At 35.2% G+C, this 27371-nt stretch overlaps 1 protein-coding gene across 1 annotated transcript in view; it reads right to left on the reverse strand.

Annotated features, from left to right (window-relative positions):
- Positions 1-6965: 6965 nt before the first annotated feature.
- Dhc93AB (Dynein heavy chain at 93AB) overlaps positions 6966-27371 on the reverse strand; it is a 41240-nt gene continuing 20834 nt past the window's right edge. Inside the window, 40 exon segments of the mRNA XM_076128619.1 lie at positions 6966-7157; positions 7742-7889; positions 9584-9738; positions 10181-10294; positions 10367-10426; positions 10540-10722; positions 11055-11297; positions 11518-11693; positions 12085-12256; positions 12627-12818; positions 13064-13340; positions 13433-13512; positions 13706-13942; positions 14308-14478; positions 14757-14897; positions 15063-15432; positions 15684-15877; positions 16110-16274; positions 16471-16609; positions 16782-16951; positions 17665-17840; positions 17917-18037; positions 18281-18543; positions 18824-18993; positions 19187-19377; positions 19652-19891; positions 20181-20369; positions 20540-20696; positions 20967-21166; positions 21399-21560; positions 21729-21844; positions 22120-22586; positions 22682-22818; positions 22901-23055; positions 23196-23497; positions 23645-24357; positions 24450-24783; positions 24946-25076; positions 25287-25421; positions 25645-25780. Of these exon segments, the coding sequence (XP_075984734.1) occupies positions 6996-7157; positions 7742-7889; positions 9584-9738; positions 10181-10294; positions 10367-10426; positions 10540-10722; positions 11055-11297; positions 11518-11693; positions 12085-12256; positions 12627-12818; positions 13064-13340; positions 13433-13512; positions 13706-13942; positions 14308-14478; positions 14757-14897; positions 15063-15432; positions 15684-15877; positions 16110-16274; positions 16471-16609; positions 16782-16951; positions 17665-17840; positions 17917-18037; positions 18281-18543; positions 18824-18993; positions 19187-19377; positions 19652-19891; positions 20181-20369; positions 20540-20696; positions 20967-21166; positions 21399-21560; positions 21729-21844; positions 22120-22586; positions 22682-22818; positions 22901-23055; positions 23196-23497; positions 23645-24357; positions 24450-24783; positions 24946-25076; positions 25287-25421; positions 25645-25780 (8044 nt within the window). The 3' untranslated portion in view covers positions 6966-6995.

Consider the following 27371-nt stretch of genomic DNA (forward strand, 5'->3'; position numbering starts at 1 on the left):
TAAGTATGTATTTAGAAGTATATAAGTATGTTTATCAGTTGTCTGATTACCATAGTACAAGCTCTGCTTAGTTTGGAATCAGATGACCGTGTGTGAGTTGTCCCACAATATTTTATATATTCAATATTCAATAATTCGCCGTACAATAATAATAATGTTATGTCCTTTTTTTCTTTATAGTCTTTCCTTCAAAGGCTCTGATAAAGCTGTTATGTTAAATTAAAATAATCTGACCCACAACTTTATAATCATGATCTAAAATCAGTTTTTTCGTGTCCCAATTCCAAAGCCTATTAATATCAGCAGGGTCCCTACCTGACCCGGGACTACAAAAAATAGGTTTAAAGGAATGAGCACCCAATTTGGATCTAGACTGTCTTCACCTTGGCAATGTCATGACCTAGACTCAAAGTTAGACAAAAAGAATAAGCGTTTTTACTGCATATGCATCGGTAGGTGCATCAAGTAAAAAGTAGACAAAGGCGCCGATTCTATAATATTGAATTACGTTTTATTTGAAACGGATTTTAAGTATGTACGAGTATGTATGTGATAAGTAAATATAGTATGTACTTAGGTACCTAGGTCCATCTTGTTTATTTTTTTTTTGTTTAAGTAACACTTTTAATCAGAGTTATGAGTTGAAAATGCTCTTTATTTTGTAATTGGACATTATATTTTCTAAAAATTAACATTTAAATTTCTAGTTAATGAGATATAAGAATTGTTCTCGATAAAAAAAGAAAAGAAAACCAATCAAAATCTTTATAATATCAAGTGAATTATGACTTTTGATCTTTAGACATTATTTAATTAAACAAAAGTTGTAGTCGAAACAAATTAGTTTTTAATTTATGACCAGAATAGCCACTTTCATAAAAGGTTAAAGGTTTTAAAACTGATAATCCTTGCATAAATAATTATATCTGTATATTTTTTGCTACTGTAGTATTGAGATACACAATGGTTTTTAAATTTAAACTTTAGTCACGACGTCTATCTTTCAGACAGATTTATTAGTTGGCAAAGGAGTAGAGTTTTGTTAACAGTAAGATAAATGTATACGTTGATTTTCAGACAGAGTAATTGTTTTTAAGAACCATAACCATTATGATCACAATATGAATTGGCCTCACTTGGATAACGAAAACGCGTCGTCCGTTTGATTCCCGGTCGGAATAAAAAAAGAGATCTTATTGCCCTTGTATTTACTGTATAAAGTTTGTATGTTTGTAAAAATTACTTGAGGCAAGAAGATAAAAAGCCCAGGAGGTCTTTTAGTAAAAATAAATTAACTAAAATTTAATATACAAATCTCTCTAGCAATTATTTGAAATCTGACATTGAGGTTGATCACATAATTCCATAAGATTATACTTGTCTAATCACCAAATCTTTATTCATACTTCCTCCTAAGCTCCTTACAATATCAAGGCGAAATTCAACAAAATAAATATCATAGCTTAACACTTATCAATTTAACATCAAAAGTATCAATTTTGTACATAATACTTACTCATAATCTTTGGCAAAAAGGAAACATTTCAAAACCACACTCCATAAAAGTACGTCAAAGGTTATCGATAATCCCTGTCTGAGATCTCTGTTTAAATCATCTTGTATTATTCGTAAATCCCTCTAATTCATAAAAATAATATGATTAAAATTTAATTTGAGTATGTATTATCAAATGGTCGAGACGATGGACAGTTGACAAAGAAATAGTCTTAGTAGCGTTCTATATTAATTAATAATAATTTAAATTAGGAAAGAAGAAGAAAATCAATATCGAAATCCACTTTCACCGAAACCACTACAATCTTTAGATCGAGCAGTGACTAACTTCCTATTTATTATCCGAATGTTCCAAATTAATTAAAAAAAGCAATAAAAAATCAACTACACACACACACACACAATTTAGACTTGACTGGCAATTAGCGGCCTATATTTACGCATACGAAGATAATTACTAATAAAAATAACGGTTTAAACAATATTTGCAACAAAAGCCACACAAACCAAGAAAGCAAACCCACAATCTCAATCTAGTCTCAGCTAAGTACTTATCTAATAAGAGAAGCGTTCATCATATTTAATAAGTTGATGCCCACACTGAGTGCACAATGGTTTTGAAATTAAACGCGCGTGTCAAGGCGAGATGACGCGATATTTACTTTGCCAATTGAACTTTATGCAACTGTTTATATAACTGACGATCTAAGTGCGAATGTTTGTAGTTTTATCTACATTAACGGTTTTCTACGTACCTGTATTAGGTATTTGCTTAAGTCTGTTCAATAGCCTGTCCAGTGAATGCTTGAAACTAAAGGCAAATTTTACAGTTAATTTTTTTTTACACTTAAGTCAGATATCCTATTTAATGTATAATATAATACGGGAATTAACGCGAACACACATTTTACCTTAAAATGCCTAACGTTTCGGCGCAGGTTGCACTCGCCGTGGTCGCAGGCTGACTCCAGCGTTCGCGGTTCGCGTTAATTCCCGTATTATATTATACATTAAACATGCAACGCGAGAGTTTAAAACTTAAGATATCCTATTTGCTAGAAAATATATCAGTTAATGTATGAACAGACGTCTCAAAGTTTCACTAAAGCTATCTGATAGTTTTCCAATAGTGGTGTAACCGGGCCTCACTGATAAACGTTGTCTACTAATAAACGTCGTGTAAGTTTAGATTCGAAATTATCGAATCATTCGAAGGATAAACTGATAGTTACCCCAAAAGAGGTGAGATCGGTGCTTAATCTTTCGTGCAAATGTTTGGCTAATGTTTATTTCCTATTTAATATCATGATGTAATGTAAGATATTTAAATACTAACTTAAGGACGCACAAATATGAATTATCGTTATTCATGAAATATACCTACTTAATTACCTTCAACTGCTACTACAAAATTGATTGAAAACACACAAAAACGGTATAAAGGTATTAAAACTGTGAATTCCGTCACATAAATCAAAGTAAAGGCAAAAACGTATGATTAATGAATGATCAAGTATTTTACGATAATATTTTGAATATTCTATAGTTACCGTCTCGAGGAAGCTTCGGTCTAACATCTATAGTAATAATATTGACGGCCTCCGAGGTACAGTGGTTAAGGTAGACGCCACGCCACTACCATTGTGTCGGGAGGTTAAGATTCGATTCCTGTACGGGACAATTATTATTGTTTGTGCGATTGTTTTCAGTTTCAAGTAAGTCTTTAGAAAAAAGAGCTCATTGTGTTGTAAGTCAAATAGTCAGTTGTTTAAAACTTCCTTTCCTTAGACGAATAAAAATGCATCAAACCAAAATCAATCTAAACAAATTAAATTTTAAATTCACGGCAAATATTTGAATATTTAAATAATTCATTTCATTAACTTTCGTTTTCTGTTTTGGCAGGAGAACAACGTCTTAATGCCGACTGGCGAGGTTTGCCTCCTACATACTCAAGCGCATCTAACAAGGCTCCCCTAACGACGCACCGAGAGTTTGTGTTACATGCTAATGCCGCCGCCCACGGTACAAATGCAAGACTAATTGTATGTAGAAAGGGAAATTAGAGATTAAATAGTGAGTTTGTTTGAATTTTAATGGGTATGCGTTTGTGTACTTAGAGGTACAAGATCTGCGTATTGTTAGAAGTAAAAGTTGAGAATGGAATAAAATGAAGGTGCAACAATGTAGTACTAATATTGATTCAAAATGTACGAATGCGAAAAGTTCGAATTACTGTCTAGAGATGAAATAAATAAATAGACATTCGATTTTTTTATAAAAGTAGGTATGGATAAGTTCTGCATAGGTCCTGGCCTGAAGCATTTAGTAGTTATATTGAAGTAACGTATGTGCTAAATATATTCCAAGACTAGCTGACCCGCGCAACTTCGCTTGCGTCACGTAAGAGAGAATGGGTCATAATTTTCCCCGTTTTTGTAACATTTTTCGTTACTACTCCGCTCTTAATGGGCGTAGCGTGGTGATATATAGCCTATAGCCTTCCTCGATAAATGGGTTATCTAACAGTGAAAGAATTTTTCAAATCGGACCAGTAGTTCCTGAGATTAGCGCGTTCAAACAAACAAACAAACAAACAAACAAACAATCAAACAAACAAACTCTTCGGTTTTATAATATTAGTATAGATTAACATTAACGTGTTTGTAGCTTTATAAACCCAAGAAGGTACCTTTGCCTAATTCTTCGTGTATCCTTTTTTAGATTTTAGAAACATTGGACATTACATCAATTTATTAGGTAAAAGAATCAAATAGAATGCACATATACCAACCTTTTTGCATATAAAAGGATATATTTAAATTCAATATGACACTCCTTGTTTGGGCATTGATTGAAAAGAAACCAATTTAACATAACAAAATGAAGAAAGCAAGACGATAAGCATCAACGACATAATAGCTAATAAAAAATCCAATCAAAACCAGATTATAACAAACTTCGGAAATACCCGAACAAAACTGACACATATTTTATAGATTTTTTGGAATAAATTGGTATAAATACGATAGGTGTGGTCGTTTTTATGACTCGATGGTTAATACTTTTTTTAAACTTTATTGTTTGCATTGTCAATCAAGTTTTATAAGTATTAATGTATTTATAACTTTGTAACAAGGATGTTGACAAATTTTTGTTTTTCAACCCATCTAGAAGATTTTAACATTTTATTCAATTGTTATTTCTATTTGTATATAGTCAAATATTTACAGCGTTGAGTTGATAAGTCGCATGACGTCACGGTATCGAACAAAATGTACAACACTGTGACATCTCTAGCCCCCAATGGGTTTCTTTAATGCTTTTTAACTAAGTCACTATTAATTGATTTTTGATAGAAATACGTGCCTAATGTATTTCAGAAGAAGAATCAGAAACCGATATGATAGAATTTCTGATGTGTTACCCTGAAAGCATCCCTATTGACAATTAATAGAATCAAGGAGCTGCATTAACACACTGCAACAATACAGGAACTTAATATTCAATTATGACCCAATCGTCGTTATTTAGTAAAAGACAACAAGTTTTTAGCATAGGATCTACCTGATAAGCAAAGTTCTATAAAATAATTCCGTATTTACTTAAGACCCGACACTTAACAGATTACTTAAAATATTTTACTAATGTTTCTTGATAAAGATTTGGCATTGATTAGTAGAGTCTAGCTTGTTTCATAAATAGGTAGTGAGTTAATCAGTAAATTATCCTCTCAAGCGCCCGGCCACCGTGTCACGGTTGAATGTTCTACCCCCGTCAAGCGTCCCGCCACCGTGGTACGGCAAAACGATCTTGCATTTAAAAAACGTAAAAAAGAAATGCTAAAACTATGTTTATCCCTTTCAAACATATTTGACATTGAAGCTGATGAAACGAGACGACGATCTAATGCACACACTTGAATAAGTGGTTGATACAGGCCAGAGAGCACCTTAAACAACATCTGACCCAACGACATGTTCCTTTATGACCAATATTGTAAATCCTTTTTTTAACTAATTTTAAAGATTTGAGTACATTTTACAGTTGGATTTTAATGTCATTATTCATTAACTACACGATAAGACCTTTCGTCATATTATTTTTTTTGCCTAAAAATATTTTTTAGACTTTCTTCAAACACATGCCTAAAGCACAAAATATTCAGATTAAACCGACTATTGTACTACCACTATCAAATATTATTTATGGTTTATTTTTTAAATCTATAGCAAATTTAATGTAGATTTCAAATATATAAGGTATGACTAGGGTGTTAGTATTAAAATATGACGGAATCGACGCTTAAACGCCAACCGCCAATTCAATTTCGCGCGCCATTTTTGGCCCGGACGCTTAACGGTATATTTGAATTTTGACGTTGGGGCGCTCGAGAGGTTATAAAATAATGAATAATATTATTAAGTGTTCAAATCTATTCATAGATTGCCTTAAAAATATGTATATACTTTAACCTCAGTAACATATAACATACCTACTACATTGAGTAACATATTTGATTTTCGACTGCAGTTTCTTAAAACGGATTCTGGTCTGCTTTACGATCTTTACTTTATTTTAATTTAAAATCCCATCTTCATAAATCCATGCAGTCCGAGAAAGCACCAGAGAAAATAAATCCAATCTCATCAGAACTAGTGAAAGCGTTAGTATATGGTCATCGAATGGTCTTCCGAGGTCATAGGGTCATTATTAATGCGCAACTCTAATGTCAAGTTCGATGACGTTTGTATAATCTGTGGTCATCATGTGTCATCGACGTTTTTTTTTATTTTTTTGCATTGAACTATGACATGATTTTATATTAAAAGGTGTGGTTTTTATAAATGGTAATCAGATAGGTGATAATAGATTTATTGCTATATAAAATGTTATATGTGAAATATGCTTATTGATTGTAATATTAAGCAGTTGATGAGTCATATAGTCTTACAAAGGCACGTGTTTAAAGTAAAAATAACTAAAACAGAATGAGGAAGCATATAAGCCTTGACCAGTTTCCACTTCTGCCTATGGAAGGACCTGCGTTGTAATAAATCACCAAAATATAGGCAACAAATCAAAAGCTACGAATCGACGAAAATAAATCGAATGAGTAAGTGATAATTAGCAAATCACTAGAAAAACATTTCAAAATGGTCGAGATTAAGCCCTGCACTTACTGAGTAAAGCTTTATTTTGTAACAATACGAAACAAATATTTTTGTGATTCACGAATTGAACTATTTAGACTATCTTGTTACTCGATCTCTGACCCAAAATTGCGTAAAGATAATAGAATCGATGGAATTTTCAGCAGTTTAACAGTTTTTATCTTATTTTACTATCTATAAGGTTATTTCAAAGATTCAACATTTAATATGACAGATTTCCTTCCAAACTCAAACAAAACAGGATGACTATCAGAAAAATTCAAACAAACATTTTCTAATAGAACATGTACTCTTTAAATAAACGACTTATGTTTGCAACAACAGCGCTACTCCCGCTAGAGTCCACTTGGCGGGCTTGTCCTTTGTCTTCAAGTTGAATGTCCACACGTATGTAGGGCCTCGGGTACGAGTCTTGTAGACTGGACACTCGTACATGTTGCGTAGGTCTTGTTTGTCTTGGGTTATAGCCTGAGAAAGGGTTAATAACTGATTAGCATTAGATTTAATAAAAAAAAACAGATACACGGCAGAAAAGCTGTATCCTGTAAAGAGTATCTGTAGATAACCATACAAAAATGGTTATCTACAGATACTCTTTACAGGATACAGCTCCCAGAAACCTCTTGGCTATTGGATGAGTACGCACAATAGAAATTATACCTGCTACAATAATTGTTTTATAAAGTAAGGCTACGCCAAAAACCGTCAAGCAAAAATATATATATAAATATATCTACAGTCAACCTGGGTGACTTTGAAACATTTGGGTAACATTGAACGTGGGAATTTGAACTAGTTTCGATTATTTTTTCATAGAGTACAGTCAATTAGATAACTTTTGATCATTTGATTTTTTCATATGAAACCAACACAATTGATAAAGGTTTATTTTAGTTTTGCAAACTTTAATCAATTGTGTTGGTTTCATATGAAAAAATCAAATGATTAAAGTTCCCTAATTGACTGTACTCTATGACTGTAATTTCTACGTAATATTAGATGCAAAAAAAAACAAACAGAAATCATTACATAACATTCAGATTGCGACTCACCCTAACATTGATAACGGGCATAGGAGGGAACAGATCCTTCAACTTAGAATCCATAATAATACCGGCTTGCTGGTCCCACCGCGCTCCTTCCATCAGCAAACCATGGACGTAGGCTCCATCGCGAGGACCAGCGCGAGTATCAGCCACCCTAGAACATTAGTCACAGTTAGATTAAGGTAGAATAGCTTTGGGTTGAAGATGAATCCGGTCTTTAGTCCAGGAATAAAAAGGTACTAAGTACTATGTTCGTACCCATTTGTCATGAGAAAATATGATTACGAAATATGAATGAATTACATTTACCTACCTATTATGTACCCATGTAAGATATGAAATGGAATGGAATAAAAATGAATAAACGGTGCGTGATATACATAAATGTAATAATAATAAAGCTAGAAGTAAAATACGAAATGTGAAAATTACGGAAAGATACATTGACGAAAAAAAAATTTGATAAATACACATAAAATTATACTGATACATTCTCAAATAAACTTGATAAATCGAAAAATAACATAATTGTAATAAAGTCTAGTAATAAATCAGTGTAGGAAAATTACGATTGGGTGATTTAACTTTTCTCTTATGTATACAAAATTTGAAAATGCATCAGTATAGGAAAATACAAATATTACATAGAATCGCATGTCAAAGTGTAATAAAATGATTTTGTTTACTAAAAATAATCGTATATTTGTGCTGATTCATCATTATAATATTAATTTGTTGTTATTTTAATTTACTCGCTTAGTTTCATTTCCTCATAGAGCGACTTTATCAACATTACCATGAAACCATTATCATTTGCCTGAGAAGATCTAAAGACCGGAATATTATGAGATGAATATATACAAACTTAAACAATAAAATGAACCTGTACATATTTATAAGCGTATTATACAATGCCATATTGTATTTCCACAATAGAAAAATACAAACAGATACCTAAGGAATTATGTCATTAATATTATCTATAGAAAGAATGAAGCCGATGCAATAATAAATTCCTCGATGTCAATACCTAGGGATTAGCTTTTGCGAAAAAAAATGATAAAAGAGAAAAATATCTTCAAACAGCCCAATACTCGTCTATAATTTCGTACCTACCTAGATTTGTATATTTACAATTTGTTTCTAATCAAAGCGATCACTAGTATAGTAAAATTTATAAAGATCTATAGAAAAATCAATATTAATTTCAAGACCAAATGCCATAGCGCCCTTAAAAGCTATTTTCTTTACATCTCGTGTGCTTTTGACAAAATTTCATGCGTGTGTTTTGTAACTTTCAGCCAATAAGTTGTTTGCTACGGAGGCATTTTTGTATATACTTAATAATCCTTTCTGTAGGGTCGTTACTCACCAGTACCTATGAAAAGTAAATAACACTCAGAAAATATAATTATAATACGTATAAAACCGATAAATAAAAACATAATAATAAAGAAAAGGGCACAGAAGTCTAATTTCAGCCCTGAAATATTTACCTGTAGTACATATTTTTTGTAAAAAATTCGATTTCGATCGATTTTGTGAATAATGGAACACAATTCGATTCATGTTTTTGTGTTTCAAAAGTGCAATGTCATTTTTATGATGATGTTTGAGATTCAAACGAAAGTGCGTGTCAAAATACAACATCACACGGACAACACAAGTGCTAAGGAATATTTAATTTTGAACTTTAAGAAGGCATTCGCACACCAACCACCTTGCAACTTTACGGTACAAAATTGAGTTAAGAATTCTTACATACTCATACATTTGTCGAGCCTTAAAGGTGCGCGTTTGCCTTTACATATATATTTCAAATACACGTTTTCCTCTATACCAGTGTGCACTCACGTGAATTCCTCTTTCATTTTCTTAGTGACGTCACACTGCAGACACATCTTGTCGAGAGGGAGTTCATACCTTCTTGCAGTACTTTGCATGATGGCCGTCAGTAAACTTTGAGGATTGAAGAACCCACCGAGCCAGACTGAGGCTGGTAGCTGAGGTATGAGAACAATTATACAAAATGTATTAAACAAATAAATCACAAATAACAATATTGATGAATCTATACTAATATTATAAAGCTAAAGAGTATCTTTGTTTGTTTGAACGCGCTAATCTCGGAAACTGCTGGTCCGATTTGAAAAATTCTTTTAGTGTTAGATAGCCCATTTATCGAGGAAGGCTATAGGCTATATATCATCACGCTACGACCAAAAGGAGCAAAGTACCAGTGAAAAATGTTACAAAAACGGGGAAAATTATGATTCTCTTATGTGACGCAAGCGAAGTTGCGCGGGTCAGCTAGTGTAGGTATAATATTTCAATAAGAGTAACACATTCAGCTGTAGTCATAATTAAAGTATAACAAAACCATATGTTTATTAAATACTTGAACAATATTTTGATGGTCAATAGGTTTTAAACATATAATCTTACCACAAAATCAGTGGCCCAAGTTTCCAATTCTCTGAGCCTCAGAGTTAAATCCACAAACCATGCAGAGAGACCAAGTAAAGATGGATACGCGCGACTGGTCCAAATAGCTGGTACCTGTTAACATTCATAATAAAATAAGTAAGAAATCAGAGTTGACTTTAAGTATTAATATTGAATTTAGCTTACTTGATCCAAAAAGAGTGCATTCTCCAAATCCTCCATATCCGAAGTAATAGTCAGCTCACCCTGTAATTTAACATTATCATTACATGTTTCCGTACAAACCGTGACTCTCACTTTCTCAGACTCAGCCTGGGAAACATAAAAAACTCTAAAACTGAAGGTATCCTAGTACTTACCTTCAGGCCCAAGTCCAGTTCCCTGAGCGACCTCTTCATCTCGCCAGTGAGATAGTTCATTCTCTCGCACTCTTGGAACGCCACGATTACGTATGGTGTCCTTTCCTCCACTTTCCCCATTATTTCCGTCATGTTGAACTCTTCGGGCAACTTCTCTATTATCTCGTCTAGCATTTGTTTTACCTGAAACATTATGAGAATATAAATTCCTGAAATATTTTTCATATTCAGCCAAATACATGAAAATAGAAATATTTAACACTCAAATTCTACAATCAACGATACTACAGATACTTACTTCTAGAAATTTCAGATTTATTGCAATTAAAAGTCTAATACAAGACTTAAAACGTTGCAGGACAATTTTATTACGACTTGCCCAACTTTTTAGATGATAGGCAAATATTCTGCTGTTATTCTACGTCTACGCATTTTTGTAAATATGATATTATTATTGTGACTAGAAGTATTATCCAGGTCAGGATAAAAATATGCAAAACGTAGCTAAAACGAACCTTATCTTCCCTGGTAACCGTAGCAGCACCAGACGCCTGCGCATCTCTCGGTTGCATCTCAAATATAGTTCTGAACAGATTCTCAGACGTTGTAGTGAGGAAACCGATCTCAGCGTTGGGATGTAGTCCGTATAAGTAGGGAGATTCTGTCGGCATTGCGTCTTCTATGTATTGATGGTAGCCAACGTAATCTGTGTTAGGTGGAGCAGGGAAACCTGGAGCCAGCTGGAGTTCACCGTCAACCTGCACAGAAAATAAAAAATCTTTTGCGTTGTAATGTAGTAGGTCTTACAATATAAATATTTGTCTTAACCTGTAATTGGCTCTGTTCCATTTCAATATGTAACAACTTATAATATTTTTGGCAGTATTTAGGAAAGACCACTGACGAAAACAATTTCTCTTTTTGTTTTTACTTACTTGAACTTGATATCTAACTACTCTTTTTAAATCGTGTACTAACCAAATCTGGTTGCATCAATTCTTCTAAGTAAGCATTACAGAGCCTTCTATCCCAATCATCAGTGATGTGTCCTCCGTACATAATCTCACCGAACAAATACCTCAAGTCTTCCCAGGGAACTCTGGAGTTAGCCTCCAGGTAGTTGTATAAGACAAACACGCTGATGGTAAGGTCACCTAAAACGACAATAAAATATTTACATTGACATTAATGTAACTCCAAAGTAAAGCTGTGAAATTGATATGACGAAATAAATTAAAAAATATAAGTTTTTATACAATGTTCTATATACAAATTATACGATAAAAACAGACCCTTCAACCTTCAAATAATTTTTTTACGAGTTTTTACTTTCAACGAGCTAATCGCCATTGTATTATTATGAACGAAACTACGCATTATTAGTTGAGATAGTCCATCTAGAGCACCCGTTCTTATAGCCCTTGACGAAAAGCATCTTGCCTAGCCTACGAAAGGCACCCATCAATATACGTATGACAATGTATGTATTTGGCAGGTGCTATTCAAACGGGTGCTCTAGATGGACTACCTCCACTTGTTACTTACCAACGTTAAAGGGGTAAATCTTGTTCCACCCTTGAGGACCAAACTTCCTTCTTTCAGCAACAACAGCATGGAAGTAGCATAGAGCGAACAATATCGCTTTGAACTCAGCTTCCTTGCCACACATTTCTAACGTCTCTTGATTAAAATTGTCTAGTGCTTTATGGATGTTCGCCTAAAATAAATAGTTGATTGGTTTTAAAGTATTTTGATTAAGTGTTTCATTTACCTTACTTTCTGACCACCAAAAATAATTCAAAAAATATTGACCTCCATTGTTATCCAACTGCTATCCAACTGCGGGATAAGGGTGCCCAAAATTGAGAATAATGTTTGCTTTGATGGATTCAGTCTGAACATGTATGGGTTGAGGGCTTTGTATAAAAAAAAAGATATATTAAAAGAATTAGTAATGAGGAAGGGGTGAGGACACAAGGCCTAACCCCTTCCTCATTACGGGAGGAGACCCTTGCCCAGCAGTGGGACATGAATGGGTTAAATTATTTCTATTTTTTAAAAGGATTATGGAATGGTTGTCGGTCTACCTGCATGCCAGTTGGTGGTTCATTAGTGATCTTGATACTTGACTCCAGTATACCCTGGGGTATGATATGAGCAGCAGGCGTAGCAGCCGGTTCAGCTGACATAAACAGTCTGAACTCATCATGACAGCCGCTTGCAAAACTTTCCATCTTCTTCTCCAGGCTCGGTAGCCATTTCTTTACTAAGTGAATATTCTAGAATATTTGGAGGCAGTTAGAAAAATATTCTTAACAAAATAAATAAAAAAATTTATCACGGAAATGTAAGTACGCGACGAAAACGTTTGTATGGGGTTGATTGAATCAAAATTCCGACGGGAATGTAGTCGTCCGCTAGTAAAAAATATAAATAAGAGGTGTAATACGCTTGCTGAAAAATTTATCATAATGCACCTAAAACATATTACATCATCAAGCCTACAACAAAGTAGATCTCTTACTTGTAAAACCACCCAATGTCCTTTATGCAATGCTTCATCCATGGCCTGTTCAGCAACGATCTCTTGCCCCTGACCGAGTGAAACGTTATGGAAATTCCCATTATCTGCAGTGAATCCCATTATCTTGCCCAAAGCTTCCACATCCTTCAGAGGATTGACTCCGGGAGATAAGATGAAGAATATCGGCGTAGTAGGGCTGGTCTCTTCAAATGATTTACTAAATTCCACTGTTCTGTTTTCAACGTATTTGCTACCCATTTTTTCTTCTATGTAGGTTCTGAAAACGAGAAAATATTGACCACCAAGACATAATAAAAGTACAAATGGATAATATCCCCTACAATTCAATATTTTGCTGAAATTACTTACGCAACTGCATACGTCATTCTGTCTGGCCGTAACGCTCTCATCATACACAACCTCTGAAGTGGAGGTTTGTTCTTCCATTCCTGTGAGAGCCAATAAGAGTTAATGCTAGAAAATTTTGAATTTGATATTGCATAAAAGCTTAAGGTTAAGGAATAGTTATTTTTGCCAATAAATGATTTGTGACGGTCCTAAAGTGACTAGAATTCCCAACATGGCTTCAATAATGTAATTTCAGTATAACACTACATACAAAAAACTCATTTAGATACGTGCCTGTGGAAACTTTTCTCTCTCAGGACATTCCATCTCGACGATCTTCTTCCATCGCTTAGGAGAAGTCTCGATATCTCTGTCCAAGTTCCTGAACTCGTCTTTACTAGCAAGAGAACAGATGCCACCCCAGCTCTGATTGGACAGAAAGTCCACTGGACTGGTCACGTGAGGCTTTATAGGGAAGCGCAGGAAAAAGTCCAGTTCCACTGATGATATCTCTTCACTCATGAGAAGTACCTGCAGAACGTTGGTTTGCTTTTAATAAGATTACTTAAGAACGGCTTTTTCTTATTGCAAAATTAAATGTATGATTGCACTTAAAACCGTTCACAAAATGATTATTAGTACTATCTACTAGCTACCTTTACACAAACACTCTATCGCCCATGAAACAACAATCGCGCGCTCTTTCACGCCGCGCTCATCTGTCAAGAAGGCGAAGAAAATGCGAGCGAAGACCGCGCTGCTTTCCCACGCATAATCCTGTACGCTCCTAGGAACGTGTGATTGTGTGTAAAGTGTGATTGTGTGTAGAGTGTGTGTAAAGGTGGCTATTGTCATCAGTTTGGTCCTATAGGCCAATTTATACAATTAATTATTACCTGGAATGTCATCTGTGAGGCGAAAATAAGTTTGTCACATTCAAACAAGCCACGCGAAGTATACTGGAACACAGAATAACTGATGCAGTCGATCAGGTTCTTGATACGTTGGTTGACTTCATCTGCCGGCTCCGCGCGAGATATCGCTTTTTGGAATACCACACTGAAAGCCTAAAAATATCATTGGATTATTATATCACAAACAGTCAATTGATGCAGCATTTATAGTACTAACGATTGGCAAAAACAGTTTATTAACCCTCTTATTCATAAACACACTATAAACCTACTTTAATTCAAAAGTTAAAATAAGATGTTTTTTCTTTTTCATTTCGCTAAGGAGTGAAAGAAACAAAACACTTTATAAGCCTTTCATAACTTTATATATTTTTATGAATAAGAGGGTAAGAATCTAGGAATATACGTGATGGAAATTTAAGGATTCTTACCTTCAATGAGAACTGGTATATAGGATTGATAGTGTTCAAGTCATTTAAAATAAAGTACAGTAATGAGGCTCTGGCTGATGCAGGCCGGTAAAATTCACGAGCTTCGTCAATTTCATGGGAAGTCACTTTGGCTTCCGCTACCTAAACAAATACAAAAATCGATATTAAGAGACAACACTGAAATAATTCTGTTATGGACAAAATAGCAACTACGACATCTTTAAATAAGGTACTACACTTAACACACCTAGAATTTTTTTTATATATTTTTGGAAATAACACTAATACTGCGAGCAAATTGCTTACTTTTTTCTCAATATCAGCAGCCGTCTTTTTCGTGGTCTCCAAATTTTCGACCAGCGCCGTATCACCTAAAATATCATTACCGGCCGAAGACAGACGCGACAAGAGATCGTCTTCCAAACTCTTCAACTGAATCTTGAACTGATTCTGCTGTTTAGTTAAATCTGCTTTAAGCTCCTCTAGATCTGGTCTTTCAGCCTTCACTACTTCTGCAAGGAGCTGGTCTTCTAGACCGTCTCTTGTGACTGTAAAGTTGACTAACGTTGTCTGTGCCTGCATTTCTGGTTTGTAGTGCGGGTTGGCTAATTTCGTGTGTAGGATTAGTCTGAAGTGTGGACTGTATTCCACTTCTTTGTCACCTATTTTTATTGCTCTGAAATGAATATTATATTGTAAGTAAATTTTAATTTTTTCTAACTTTCAAGATAGTTAAGACATGAAAATAACACATTAAAAAAAAAAAATTTAATGTATCAAAATTTTACACGAGCATATCAGTTAGAATATATACAAGAAGTTTAACGAATTTACAAGACAAAAAATTATACATTTTTTAAAATGTCCAAAAGGACCGATGATAGGTATATCAAATGAGTAGAAGTAACATAGCAGTTTGTCTCTCACCTTCCTTTCTTGATCAGATTACGTCCAAGTAAAGGATCTAATACCGGGTCTACAGTTTCTCCAATATTCTCCAGAAGTACCGTTTCGCCCTTGATAATAGCCTTCTCTATCGTATCCAAGTAACCTTTCTGTCCTAATCGTATCACACGCAGTTTGTCACCGTACTTTTGTTTGATCCACTTCACACCTTGCAACTAGGATATAATGAAGATTACGTATTAGAAAGATAATCTGTAAATATTGGTATTAATGCATGTAGATATAGCATATTAGGCAAATAGCAAAAATGTTAGTAAGATGATGATAACTTTTAAACATATTAGTGTCTACTCGATTATAGACCGGCACAACAACAACAAAAAATTGAAGCTGTTGACTTTACATGAGCAACTGAGCAATATCGTCTAAAAGTATAATTTTTATCACCTGTGGATCAATCATGAGCGGCCATCTATCGGAGTTAGAGAGTATTGTAGCATTTTCAGTACTCATTCTGTCTGAAGGTAGGCCTTCGTTCTGCCACATAGCTATAGTGGTGTCATCCGTAAGCATTGTTAGAGGATCTAGCCCTTCAGTTATAGGTATTGGTGGCTAGAACAATTTAGAAAAAAATATTTTTTACGAGATGAGCTTTTACATGAACACGGCTTCTAAATGAAAATTCTTTGCTGTAGTCAATGCGACAGGTAGCCATCTTTTTTATTAGAATGATACTGGTAAGTCATGCAACAGTATAGTACTAACGGCAACATATTTTGCCTCAGTCTTCATTCAGTAGGTCACTTACCTCTAATGTTTTCAAGAAGACAAGCCAATTCTTGTGCAATAAATCCAGCCGGTATTGCTTGGTGAAACATCCGACGTAAGATATAAATGCGCAGACTAGAAGGATATCTCCCGGCAACGTTGTACTTTGCTGCATCAAACTGGAAACAAAAACAAAGTTAGCTTTTCGAATTTGAACATTTCGAAAATATAACATGAAAGAAAGATCTATTAAAACTTATCAAATAAGGTGTATAATATATAGTAAGGCTTCTATCTACTAACACATGGAGTTCTTGGTCTCATACAAATAAATGCGAGAAATTACGATACCTGGAAACTGCTTCAGCCCAGCGCACATTTTCACTAGCAAGTCCATTGACAAGTCTGTTAGCAAGTTGGATGACGGCGTTGGTCGCGTCTGCCTCTTTCTGACATTTCATCTTCTCGGCTGTCGCTTTCTCGAAGTCAGCCGTCAAATTCGCCAGTTGCTCTTCTAGGGACTACAATAGGTGAGTACATTTTATTTAACTGATTTAATACTTGAAATTACTCGGCAAAATATTTTTACAGGTACAGTGCAAACATTGCAGAAAAAATATTCAGTAAGATGTTTCAACAAAGGCCCATGTTCTGCGCTGAAACGTCAAGGAAAAATTTACTCTATCGCTCATTTGATACGAGTAGTAATACAGCGATAAAGGACAAGATTATATCAGTAACAGAAAAATTCTATGAAGAGGTACTGTAAGGCGCTGTCTCCACGGGCGAGAGAATCGCGACGAGTCCGCCCTTGTATCGTCGGACAATCTCCACGAACGAGCGATAATTCCGCCGCGTATCGTCGCGAGTCGTAACGGAATCGCAGAGATTCCGCGGCGACTCGTAACGGTATCCCCGCGTTTTCCTTGTTTAAAAAGCTTCTCGAAACAAGAGGGAACATTGAAAATAAATGACGCTGCATTTGACAGCGCGCTCGCTGCGCGCTCGTCGCGATCGCGCGGCGGACCCGCTGCTTGTCGCGGCCGACTAGCGACGATGTATTGACGTTTCGCACGCTCGTTGCCACTCGTCGTATCGCGGCGATATTATCGCCGTGTGGAGACGGTTCCATAGAGAGTGTATAGAATTACGTGGCACGACGATAATATCGCCGTGATTCTCTCGCTCGTGGAGACAGCGCCTAAAATATTGACAAAGTTTAAATATTACTTACAGCAACTTTAGCCTTAATAGATTTCAACTTTTCAGTAGCAGCTGCCAACTCAGCGTTAGCTGCTGCCAAAGCCTTCCTCTTGGGCTCAACATCGCAGAACACTTCATAAAACTTGATAATGTTGATGACCCAAGCACAGAGGCCGGCAGCTGCAGCCGATTTCGATCTCACGAACTCTGCAAATAAAGGTCACATTGGTCTACTATCCACACCAAAACGTATTTTTCAATTTTTTTCATTTTGTTGACTTACCAGGTTCAAATTCGGAGTCTTTTAGATATGGCTGAATGGCTTTGATGACATCAGGATGTATGTTTTCTTTGTCATAATTTATAAGAGCTTCCAGAAACATGTCCACTTTTGCCATCACCACCTGAACAACGAGCACATGATCAATTCCTTCATATCAAATACCAACAATTTGCAACTTTAGTAGAAAGAAAATCGTAGAATTGCATAAATCATTCTTGAAGTGAAGGATATGTTAAGATAAGACGCTCCAACAATGTACGGAATTTTGAAGGATATGCTTACTTGGTTACGTTTCCAACTACAAAGTTGTCGAAATATAAGGAAGAGTTTGAAAAACAACTATACCCAAAAAGACAGCATTTACCTTAGCAGCCTTCCAACTCCTATCCTTGGGTATCTTCCCACCTGGTGCAAGTAGCACCATAACCGCAGCAGTGACATTAGTTACCGCTCCGGGCGGTGAACCGAAAGACTTCAACTCAGTAAGGTTGGCTTTGTTGAGAGTGTTCAAAGCCTCTTGAGCCGCTACTAGAGCAGGCTCGGCTTTTATAAGATCTTCTTCGCAGTCTTTTTGCTTCTTTGATACTTCTTCCGCAATAACTGCGACTCTTTCTTCCTCCTCGTCCGCTAAAAAGTTTCATATTAGAATACATGGCTTCAAAAGTTTAATGGTAGTTATTGCCAAGTGGTATATTTGTTAGCATTTCGCGTATATTTTTTACTTTCAATACGGTTTCCGATTTTTTTAAACATTTTGTATGTATTCGTTTTGACACGTCAATAGAAATACCAAGTAACTTAAACAGAATGATCAAGGTGTATTACAGTCTGCCTACACTGACATTATACAGAGATCCATGTCCCGCATTGTTTCAATATATTATTATTCTATGGTTCTACTACTTACCCAGTGCTTTCTCGCTCTGCACCTTTGCAGTCTCAACGCCGACCATTTCAATAAGCTTATCAGCAGCTTCGTTCTTCTGTTGCAACTCTATTTCTTGTACGGCCAGCTTTTCCTTCAACGCATCCACTTGTTGGGCTGTGCACCGTAGCTTCTCCAGACCATTTTCAAGTCTAAAATAATAATATTTTCGGTATAACTGTTTTAATATAAAAAAAAACAGAATTTTCCTCGTATGTTCTGTTATCGAATTTTTGGTAACGGTCTAAAGTTTGGTAACATTTACATTATACTGGTAATAGGTTCTGTATTTTTCTCCACACCTACTCAGGGAAAACAAATAATATAATGTGAAAAGTATAATACCTCACAATTTTAGCGCGAAGTTCATCAGTTTTATTATTAACCAGTTTAGCGTACAAACTGATCTGTTCTAAGTAACTCTTTGGTGTGGTGTAATTGTATCTCCTCTCGTTTGATAGGTAGGCTTTTGACATTGTGTTCACAGATGTATGGACGTAGGCCATGAATCTTGATATTGAGTCCCTCAATGTTACCTGAAATTAAATCGCTGTTAAACTTTGAAGATGACCGGTTCACAAAAAGATTAGGTAACTCTTTTTCTTTTCACTTATTGCAACATTTTATAGACTGATTGTCATCAGGTAACCCGACAATATTTATTTCCCGATTTAGTCTTTAATTATATCAGAAATGTCAGAACAACTTTAGAAAGTTGCCCTAAACAGATATTATTCGACAAAATATGGGTATATAAATACATTTCAGACTACAGCTTTTAAAGAATCAGAATAAAATAAAAAGCATTACCGGCAACGTCTCCAGTTCTTCCAAGAACCTCATAGACACAGACACCAAAGCTTCTTGAGGCCACTCATGGAACCAGTTGATAGAAGTACAGTTAATAAGTGCAGGGAACTTCCTAGACCGAACTCTAAGTGTAGAGCCGACGGGGGAGAAACAGAGCACCACTTTGAGCTGCTTGCGTACTCGGTCTATGAAGAACTTCCAGCAAACTTCCCGAGTGTCTGGTAGACCGGCACCTTTTACCTGTAGATAAACAACATTATTAAAATCGTAAGAAACAAAAGAAAAAGAGTGAAAATGGAGGGAAATGGAGAAAAAGGAAGAGAAAATTATCCAATCCTATGCAGTGCTTTTTGCTTAACGTATTCAGCATCGGCATGAGAGTTTTAAACAGGATGTATGGAAACTTGACAAAATGATATTGACTCCATTTTACGTGTAGGTTATTATTATGAGTGTGTATAATTGCATATAAGTAATAATTGTGCTATAGAGTTTAGGCTTAAGAAAAAGTCAATACAAAGAAAATTACCTCATTCCTCACACCAGCCAAGATATTCTCTATCTCATCATCAGGGAACAAGTCAGCCACTTCACCTGACGCCAGTAGATCATTGATGAGCACCAAAAACTGTTCGTTAGCTACTTGAGCGTCAGTCATCAGGAACATTATACCAACGTTTTTTAAGCCAGTCTTTATGTAGAGCTGGTTTAGTTCATTCTAGAAGAAGAATGAGATATTTTTGTAAAGAAAAATATGTTGGCCCCACGTTGGGCGCCATTTTCCCATTCTTTCCTTTAACAACTTTTATCGATACTTTGATAGTACAAAATCAGATTATAGAGTTCTAAATCTTTTAGAGCGCTAGTAAAATGTTTGTTCAAAAATACCTTTAAATCAGAAACGCCATATCCTTTCTTCAACTGAATTTGAAGCACTTCCAAACTGGCTATGAAAGACGCTAGTCGAGAGAGCGACTGCTTGCCGGAACCACCCACGCCTACTAATAGAGCGCTACCTCTAGGACTTTCTAGGATACGTGATATCCTGAAAATTAACCAAAGAATATTGTATCACTGTAATCTTATAGGGACATTTAAGCAATAAATATGTAAATAATAACTGTAAGTACTTGTGAAAAAATCATATCCTTAACTTTTACATAAATGATTTTGTATATTTATTAAATTTTTCAGACGCTGTTTACTTCAAACATTTTTTTTAATTCAGCAATTAATTTAACAACAAATTAAAATAAAAAAAAACAAAGTTGGCGCCAATTCAAGTTCAATAATATAAAAATATATAAATTCAAACCTGCAAATATGCATCATAGCATCTTCAAACAGCACCAAGTTCATAGCAGCTATGAGATCATTGTAACTCGCCATGGCTTCTGTAAGCAGCTTGCTTAGTTGTTCCCATGATTCAATAGGCATGTACTTAGGCTCTCCTATACCACCAGCAAAGTGACAGTAGATGTTTGGACGTTCGAATACTACGCCTTCGTCTATGTCCTGAAAGAAAGACCGAATGAAATATACTGCGATAAAACTGGAGTCTAACAATAGCTTAGTTAAAAATCTCTACGGTCTTTCAGAAAAAAATATATCATTTATGTTTTTGTCTGATTTCTTCGACGGATTTTGGCTCTGCAGTATTTAAATATCAGCAATACAAAACCGCAATCAGAAAATTTCCAGCAACGTGAGTACGGAACAGCAAAAAATGTTATAAGGTAAGCTATACCTCAAAGTTTTTCTTGCAAATATCAATCTGTACTTTGAGGAACGCATCAATGTCTTTATCTTCAGTCAGTTTGTCTCCGTACACTCGAGACGTTTCATGCAACCATAGCCGAAGTATATCAGATGGATTTACCAGGCATTCATTGGTACTGAAGAGGAAACCCTGGAAGAGGCCAAGTAATATGAGCGTGAATGAAACGTGATGAAATATTATGACGAGGTCGACCATATGCCTTATGTATATGGTCGAACTCGTCAGATATAAAAAGAACGAAGATACAACTACGAAGATATAAAAGTTATGTTAGAATTGTTTGAAATTGAATGTTACCTGGAATATATTGGACAAGTCACGCAAATTGAATATGTAATGGAATTTGATAGCCGTCGGTAAGAATACTTGAGACACTTTGTTATGTAACGTTATCGTAGCTGTCACGATGTTGGCTGAAACACACAATGAAAATATGAATAACGGTCAGATAACCTTACTACTGCATAAACTGATAGCAAATGTATAAAAGATCTGCCAAACAACCATCTGATAAGCTAACTAAATATACTTATCCAGAAGTGTTGGTATTGTCTAAATCTCAATACCATTCAGACAACAGTATACTTGGAAGAGGTTTTTTGTGAAAAATCACATGAGAGATTACATCATTTAATTTCTTAAGACAAAGCTGCAGGCAAAAATAAAGCAGTCTACAAAATATACGTACCAGATAATTTCGCAATCTGCGGATTGATCCTCAACTCCGGATTGGCCAAATGCTGACTCAAAATCGAATGGTAAATATTATTTAACGCTTCACTATTAGGGAAGCTAATCGCAAACACACAGAAATGTCTCTGCAACCTAGGATTTATAGTAAAACTTCCTGAAGTAGGGTTCATACAAGACACGTATTGCGTATTGTGAATGTCTTTGAGAGTCAACTTGGTACGATCATACCAATGGTTATAGTCCATATGTTGTCGAATGATTGTATGAGGTTGTACAGTCCCGTACGCGTCTACTTCAGGCATATTCATATCGTCAATAAAGTATATCAGTGTTTTGTTTCCAGGTGGCCCGTAGTTCCTACCAGCCTTCTTTTCCAGAGGCTTTTCTAAGATTTTCTGCAACATCTCCGATGATGTGTAGAAGTTGAATGGTACTGATTGGATTGCGTAAGTTTCTGGTAGACTGAAATGAATCAAGAAAACAGGAACAATTCAACCAATGATTGAAAACAATATTAGGAATTTCAAGAATTGCTAATATAAAATAGATAGACTTACACTTGCAACTTTTCATTAACCAATACGGTCTTGCCGCAACCTGCACCTCCGACTAACATGACTGGATGTTTCTTCTTCATCAGCAAATCCAAGAAGAATCTGATTCTTATTGTTTCAGCAGTTGGCACTAATACAGCCTACAACAAATACAGATAGTCATAGTACCGTCTATATAGTCGGGGACATATACGTGGAGTGAGTAGTGATGTATTTTGTTACCTGCAATGGTATATCAGAATCCAACTCAAACTTAGGTATTTTCTCAGTCCATGGGGTAAACTGTTTTGTTTCTGGATCAATGTAGTAATCAAATACAGTGCCTCCGGGAGGAAACTTTATATTCTTGAACTCGTTTACCCACCATTTGGAAAATTCTGTAATGTAAAAAAATATATCAATGCGATACAAGATATATTAAAGTAGATTATGGTATATAGAATATAGTAAAAATAATTTCAGCAGTAAAGTTTTGCTTTTAAAAAGCAAAGTATAAAGGTAGTTCGATAATATTTACCTATTCTGTAATCAACATTAGCCTCTTGAAACATAGCTGAACCAAAAGCCCAAACACACGCAAACACGAAGAATATATCGTGCCATTCTTTAGGACATTCTGCAGGCGTATTCTCAGGAACTAATAGACAGTCTAACAGATGACAGAGCATCTGAACGTGGGCCATGTCTACTATGGGAGTGATCTTTTTAAAACGATTGCGAACTGTTTCAAGGCATGAAGGAATGTATTTGTCGAAGAGAATGACAAGGTTGGATTTTTCTGCCGGTATTTTTCGGGTTTCTACCCAACTTGTTACGTATCTGCAATAAAAATAAAAAAAATATTTAAAATTCTACAGATGCAGTTAAACAGCTTATGATTAATATGAAACTAAACAACTAAGATTCAAGAAATCAATAAAAGATAAAAAGAGAATTTAGACAAATTAAATTGAAATGAGTACTTACGGATTCCATCCCAAATCCTGAGCATTGATGTACAAAATACCAGCCCTAGAAACCGTGGCTGGAGTAGCAGTTCTCAAATTAGAGATCTCAAACATCAGCCTCATAGTGGGAGTCAACGCAATCCTCTCATTACTAGCCAACGTCAATATCTTATTATCATCCATCACAGTGTTCAAAGACTCTATCCACATAGGATCGATATCACCATCCAAAACTATCCATTTGGGATTCTCACCGACCAAATTAGCCTGATCTCTCATTATTACTGAAAATAGACCATCTTTCCACTCTCTGGTGGCTGGATTTATAATTCCAAACAATTCATCGTTTGTCACTGCTTTGGGATTGAGGTCGTTAAAGACAGGTTTCTTTTTCAAATTTTGATAAGTCTTGAATAGTGTCTTCCATACTTGGGTCTTCCCTGTACCAGCGTTACCTACTATGAAGACCGAATGACGCACTTCGAGTAATTCTTCTAACTGTACCACTTTCAGAATGAAATTATCTTCTGGTTGTAAAGATAAATCCATTGCTGCTTGTTTGACAGTCCTTTCGAATTCTAGGTCCCGTTTCCTAGGTACTTCTAGTGCCGGGAATAGATCACCTATAAGTCCCATGAAGACTGGCATATCGTCGGTTACAATTTTAGGGATGTTAAAATCACGAAGAGTCCTCATTAGGACTTCTTCTTCAGGCCTGCCGGGGTCACCTCTCTAAGAATTAAGAATATTAATGTTAGTAGAAGCACTGTAAAAAAATAAGAAAATTATTGTAAAAAATACCTCTCCTATAAATATTTACTTACCTTCAAAGACCCAGCTACTACAAGTACAGATTTAATTGCTCTTAAACCCCAATCGTAGTGATCTTGCTTCGACAGTAGTTCCTTACATAAAGTATACAGTGTAATAAACTTTCTAGCCAAAATCTTCGCCTCTTGAAAACCTTCAGCGACCAACATGATTTCACAAATAAGTTCGAAATCTGGGACTACCATAGCACATGGTCTGAATAAAGCTTTTAGATTCTCAGGCAGTTCCGTACGGCCTGCGTATCCAGGGTTCATAGTGATGAAGATACCCACTGATGGTACAAGGACTATTATTTCACCCATGAAGTTGAATTTATCTTTCTTGTCTCTGTAAAATATGTATCAAAGATTCAGAATATGCTGACACACACAAAATATTTTGTGCGGACGAGTGATCGCTTATCAACCTACTGGTAAAAAGCAGCTATTAAATAGATTAATTTATGGGCTTTAATATTAGACAGAACGAACAAACATTCGGGCCTCTTACCTGATAGCATCTTGCACTGACTTCACTTGTACGGCCACGACAGAGAGTACTTCAACGGAAATCCTGTTGAACTCATCGAAGCACCCCCAGGCTCCTGTTTGAGCTAGTCCTTTGTAGATGTTGCCGCAGGACTAAATACGAGAAAACACAGGACTTTGAAATTTAATAAGCTAAAACCTGGTCACGAGTAGCAAAGAACAGGCATGACTGGCGTAAAAAAGAAAAGTCACATATCCGGCATTGAGTCGAAAGAAGATAATGATGATGAATATTTTATACTTTGGCTGTATTTTCAAAATGTTGAGTAATAAAACATTAAGAGTATAAAGTGATAATGATACCTGATAGTCCATCTGTTCAGAGCAGTTGAAGACATACACCATGATGCCTAGAGCCCTACCCAAATCCTTTGTAGTTTCCGTTTTTCCGGTACCAGCAGGCCCCGCTGGACCTCCACCCATAATAAGATGGAGAGACTGAAAACATCATGTCAATTTAGAGACACGTACAACAAATTATGTGTTTTTGGTTTTTATTATTCTTGCGCTAAGAGATTTTAGTCCTAAAATGTTAGCAGAAGAAGACAAACAAAAAAGTAGTATTTTGTTTAAGCCTTATTTGCTCACACTCAACTGCTGATAAATTCAATTGTAAGTTTAACTGCACTAGTATGAAATCTTCGAATTCTGTCAGTCTCACCTGTGTCAAAGTGATGTAACATCGATCAGTGAGCGGAGTGATCACCAGCCTCGGTGTGTTCCCCAGGTACTCATAGCTGTACACGAACTGAGCGTCGCAGATGTTTGCGAAACAGTGCATCTCCCCTTCGTCCCATCTAGAATATCAATTTGTTAATAGAAAGTTCTCTTTAGCGATTTAGTACCCATTATATGACCATCCTCACGACAGAATTTAAGAATATTTCATAAGTATACAGGGAATCTTTGATTCAAATATTAAGAGACGTTGTCACTACTTCTGAATAAATGTCGATTAGTTAAAATGGCCCCTTAATATATAAACAATCATCAATTATCGAAAGGTACACTGTTCCTATAAATATTCTAATTGACTATTGAGTGAGTGAAATAAACACGTCGGTTTTGCAATATTCGTCGAGGCGTATCTTAACAGACGTAACAGACAAATGCCTCACGCTCCACGTAAATTAAACAAGTTTTAAATCAATTACGAAGATGAAAAACTCATAAATAACCGAGTTTATAACAATTCAAACAAAGAAAATTATGGAAGCAAAAGAAGTGTATCATGTTCCGAAGCGACATTGATATGAACAAAATGATAAATTGCTATTCGCACTGTTTTGCGCGAAGTCCTTAGCGAGTTTTTAAAAAAAAACTATTTATTAAAACCCGAAATATATTTATTAAGAGACCCAAAATTACACTACTACACGAACTCAAACCGTTGCACCCGGGAGATGTTAATGGAATTACTGAGTGATGCTAACTGCTAACAACAACTGACTACTGGCCGCGTGGCGGTGATGCTTTTATAATAATTATGTATTGCTTGCACAGCAAAACTTATTAACTAATTTCGGATATAACACGTCCCCCCTTGAAAACGGAGCTTCATCTTAAATAAGAAGAACGCGAAGTTTTAAAAACTAAACAGCGTGCAAGAGCTTGAGTTTTACAATCATATAAACATTAAAGTTATTATTAAGAAATAGAAAACATTAGTTTTATATTAAAATCATAGTGATATATATAAAAGATCACTTTATATAATGAAACTTAAGATAAATCATGAAACAAAATAGAAAAGTAAATTTTACTTCTAGAATATAGATTAGAGATAGTAATTATAAGTAGTTACCTAATAAATGCTTAGGTTGCGATTAGATTTTTCAAAAGGTCTAAATTTTACATTCTTATTCATTTTATTTATTTCAATTTCAGGTAAGCTTTGAATTGACCTTCTGTCAAATCCTTCAGAGTTTTCGGATACATTAGTTAATTCCATAGAGTGATTTATTGAAGTTTCATTACTACTTTTACTATCATTATAACAATGGTTATATATCTGTATACAACAGGATGGGTTAATGCATTTAGCAAAACATTTTTTATATAATTTATATAGTGAGTAAATGACAATTATACCAACTATTACATAAGTTAATGTTGAATAGTAATGACCATATTTAATAATGTGAGATTGATTCTTTACATTATTTATCTGGTTTTCTAAACTGTCTAATTTATGCGAAGCTAATTTAAATGATTCTAAATCTATGTTTGTCAATGAAATAGGAGAAATTTCGTGTAAACTGTCATTTAGTATATTAAATTTGCAACAATCATCTTCTGTTATGTCATAATTGATTGACAATTGACTCGGTAAAATTCTTTTATAAGTATGTGATGGATAGAATTGCAAGGTTTGGAAATACGCAATAC

The sequence above is a fragment of the Anticarsia gemmatalis genome, chromosome 1 (assembly GCF_050436995.1).
Source record: "Anticarsia gemmatalis isolate Benzon Research Colony breed Stoneville strain chromosome 1, ilAntGemm2 primary, whole genome shotgun sequence".
In the NCBI taxonomy this organism is placed as follows: domain Eukaryota; kingdom Metazoa; phylum Arthropoda; class Insecta; order Lepidoptera; family Erebidae; genus Anticarsia; species Anticarsia gemmatalis.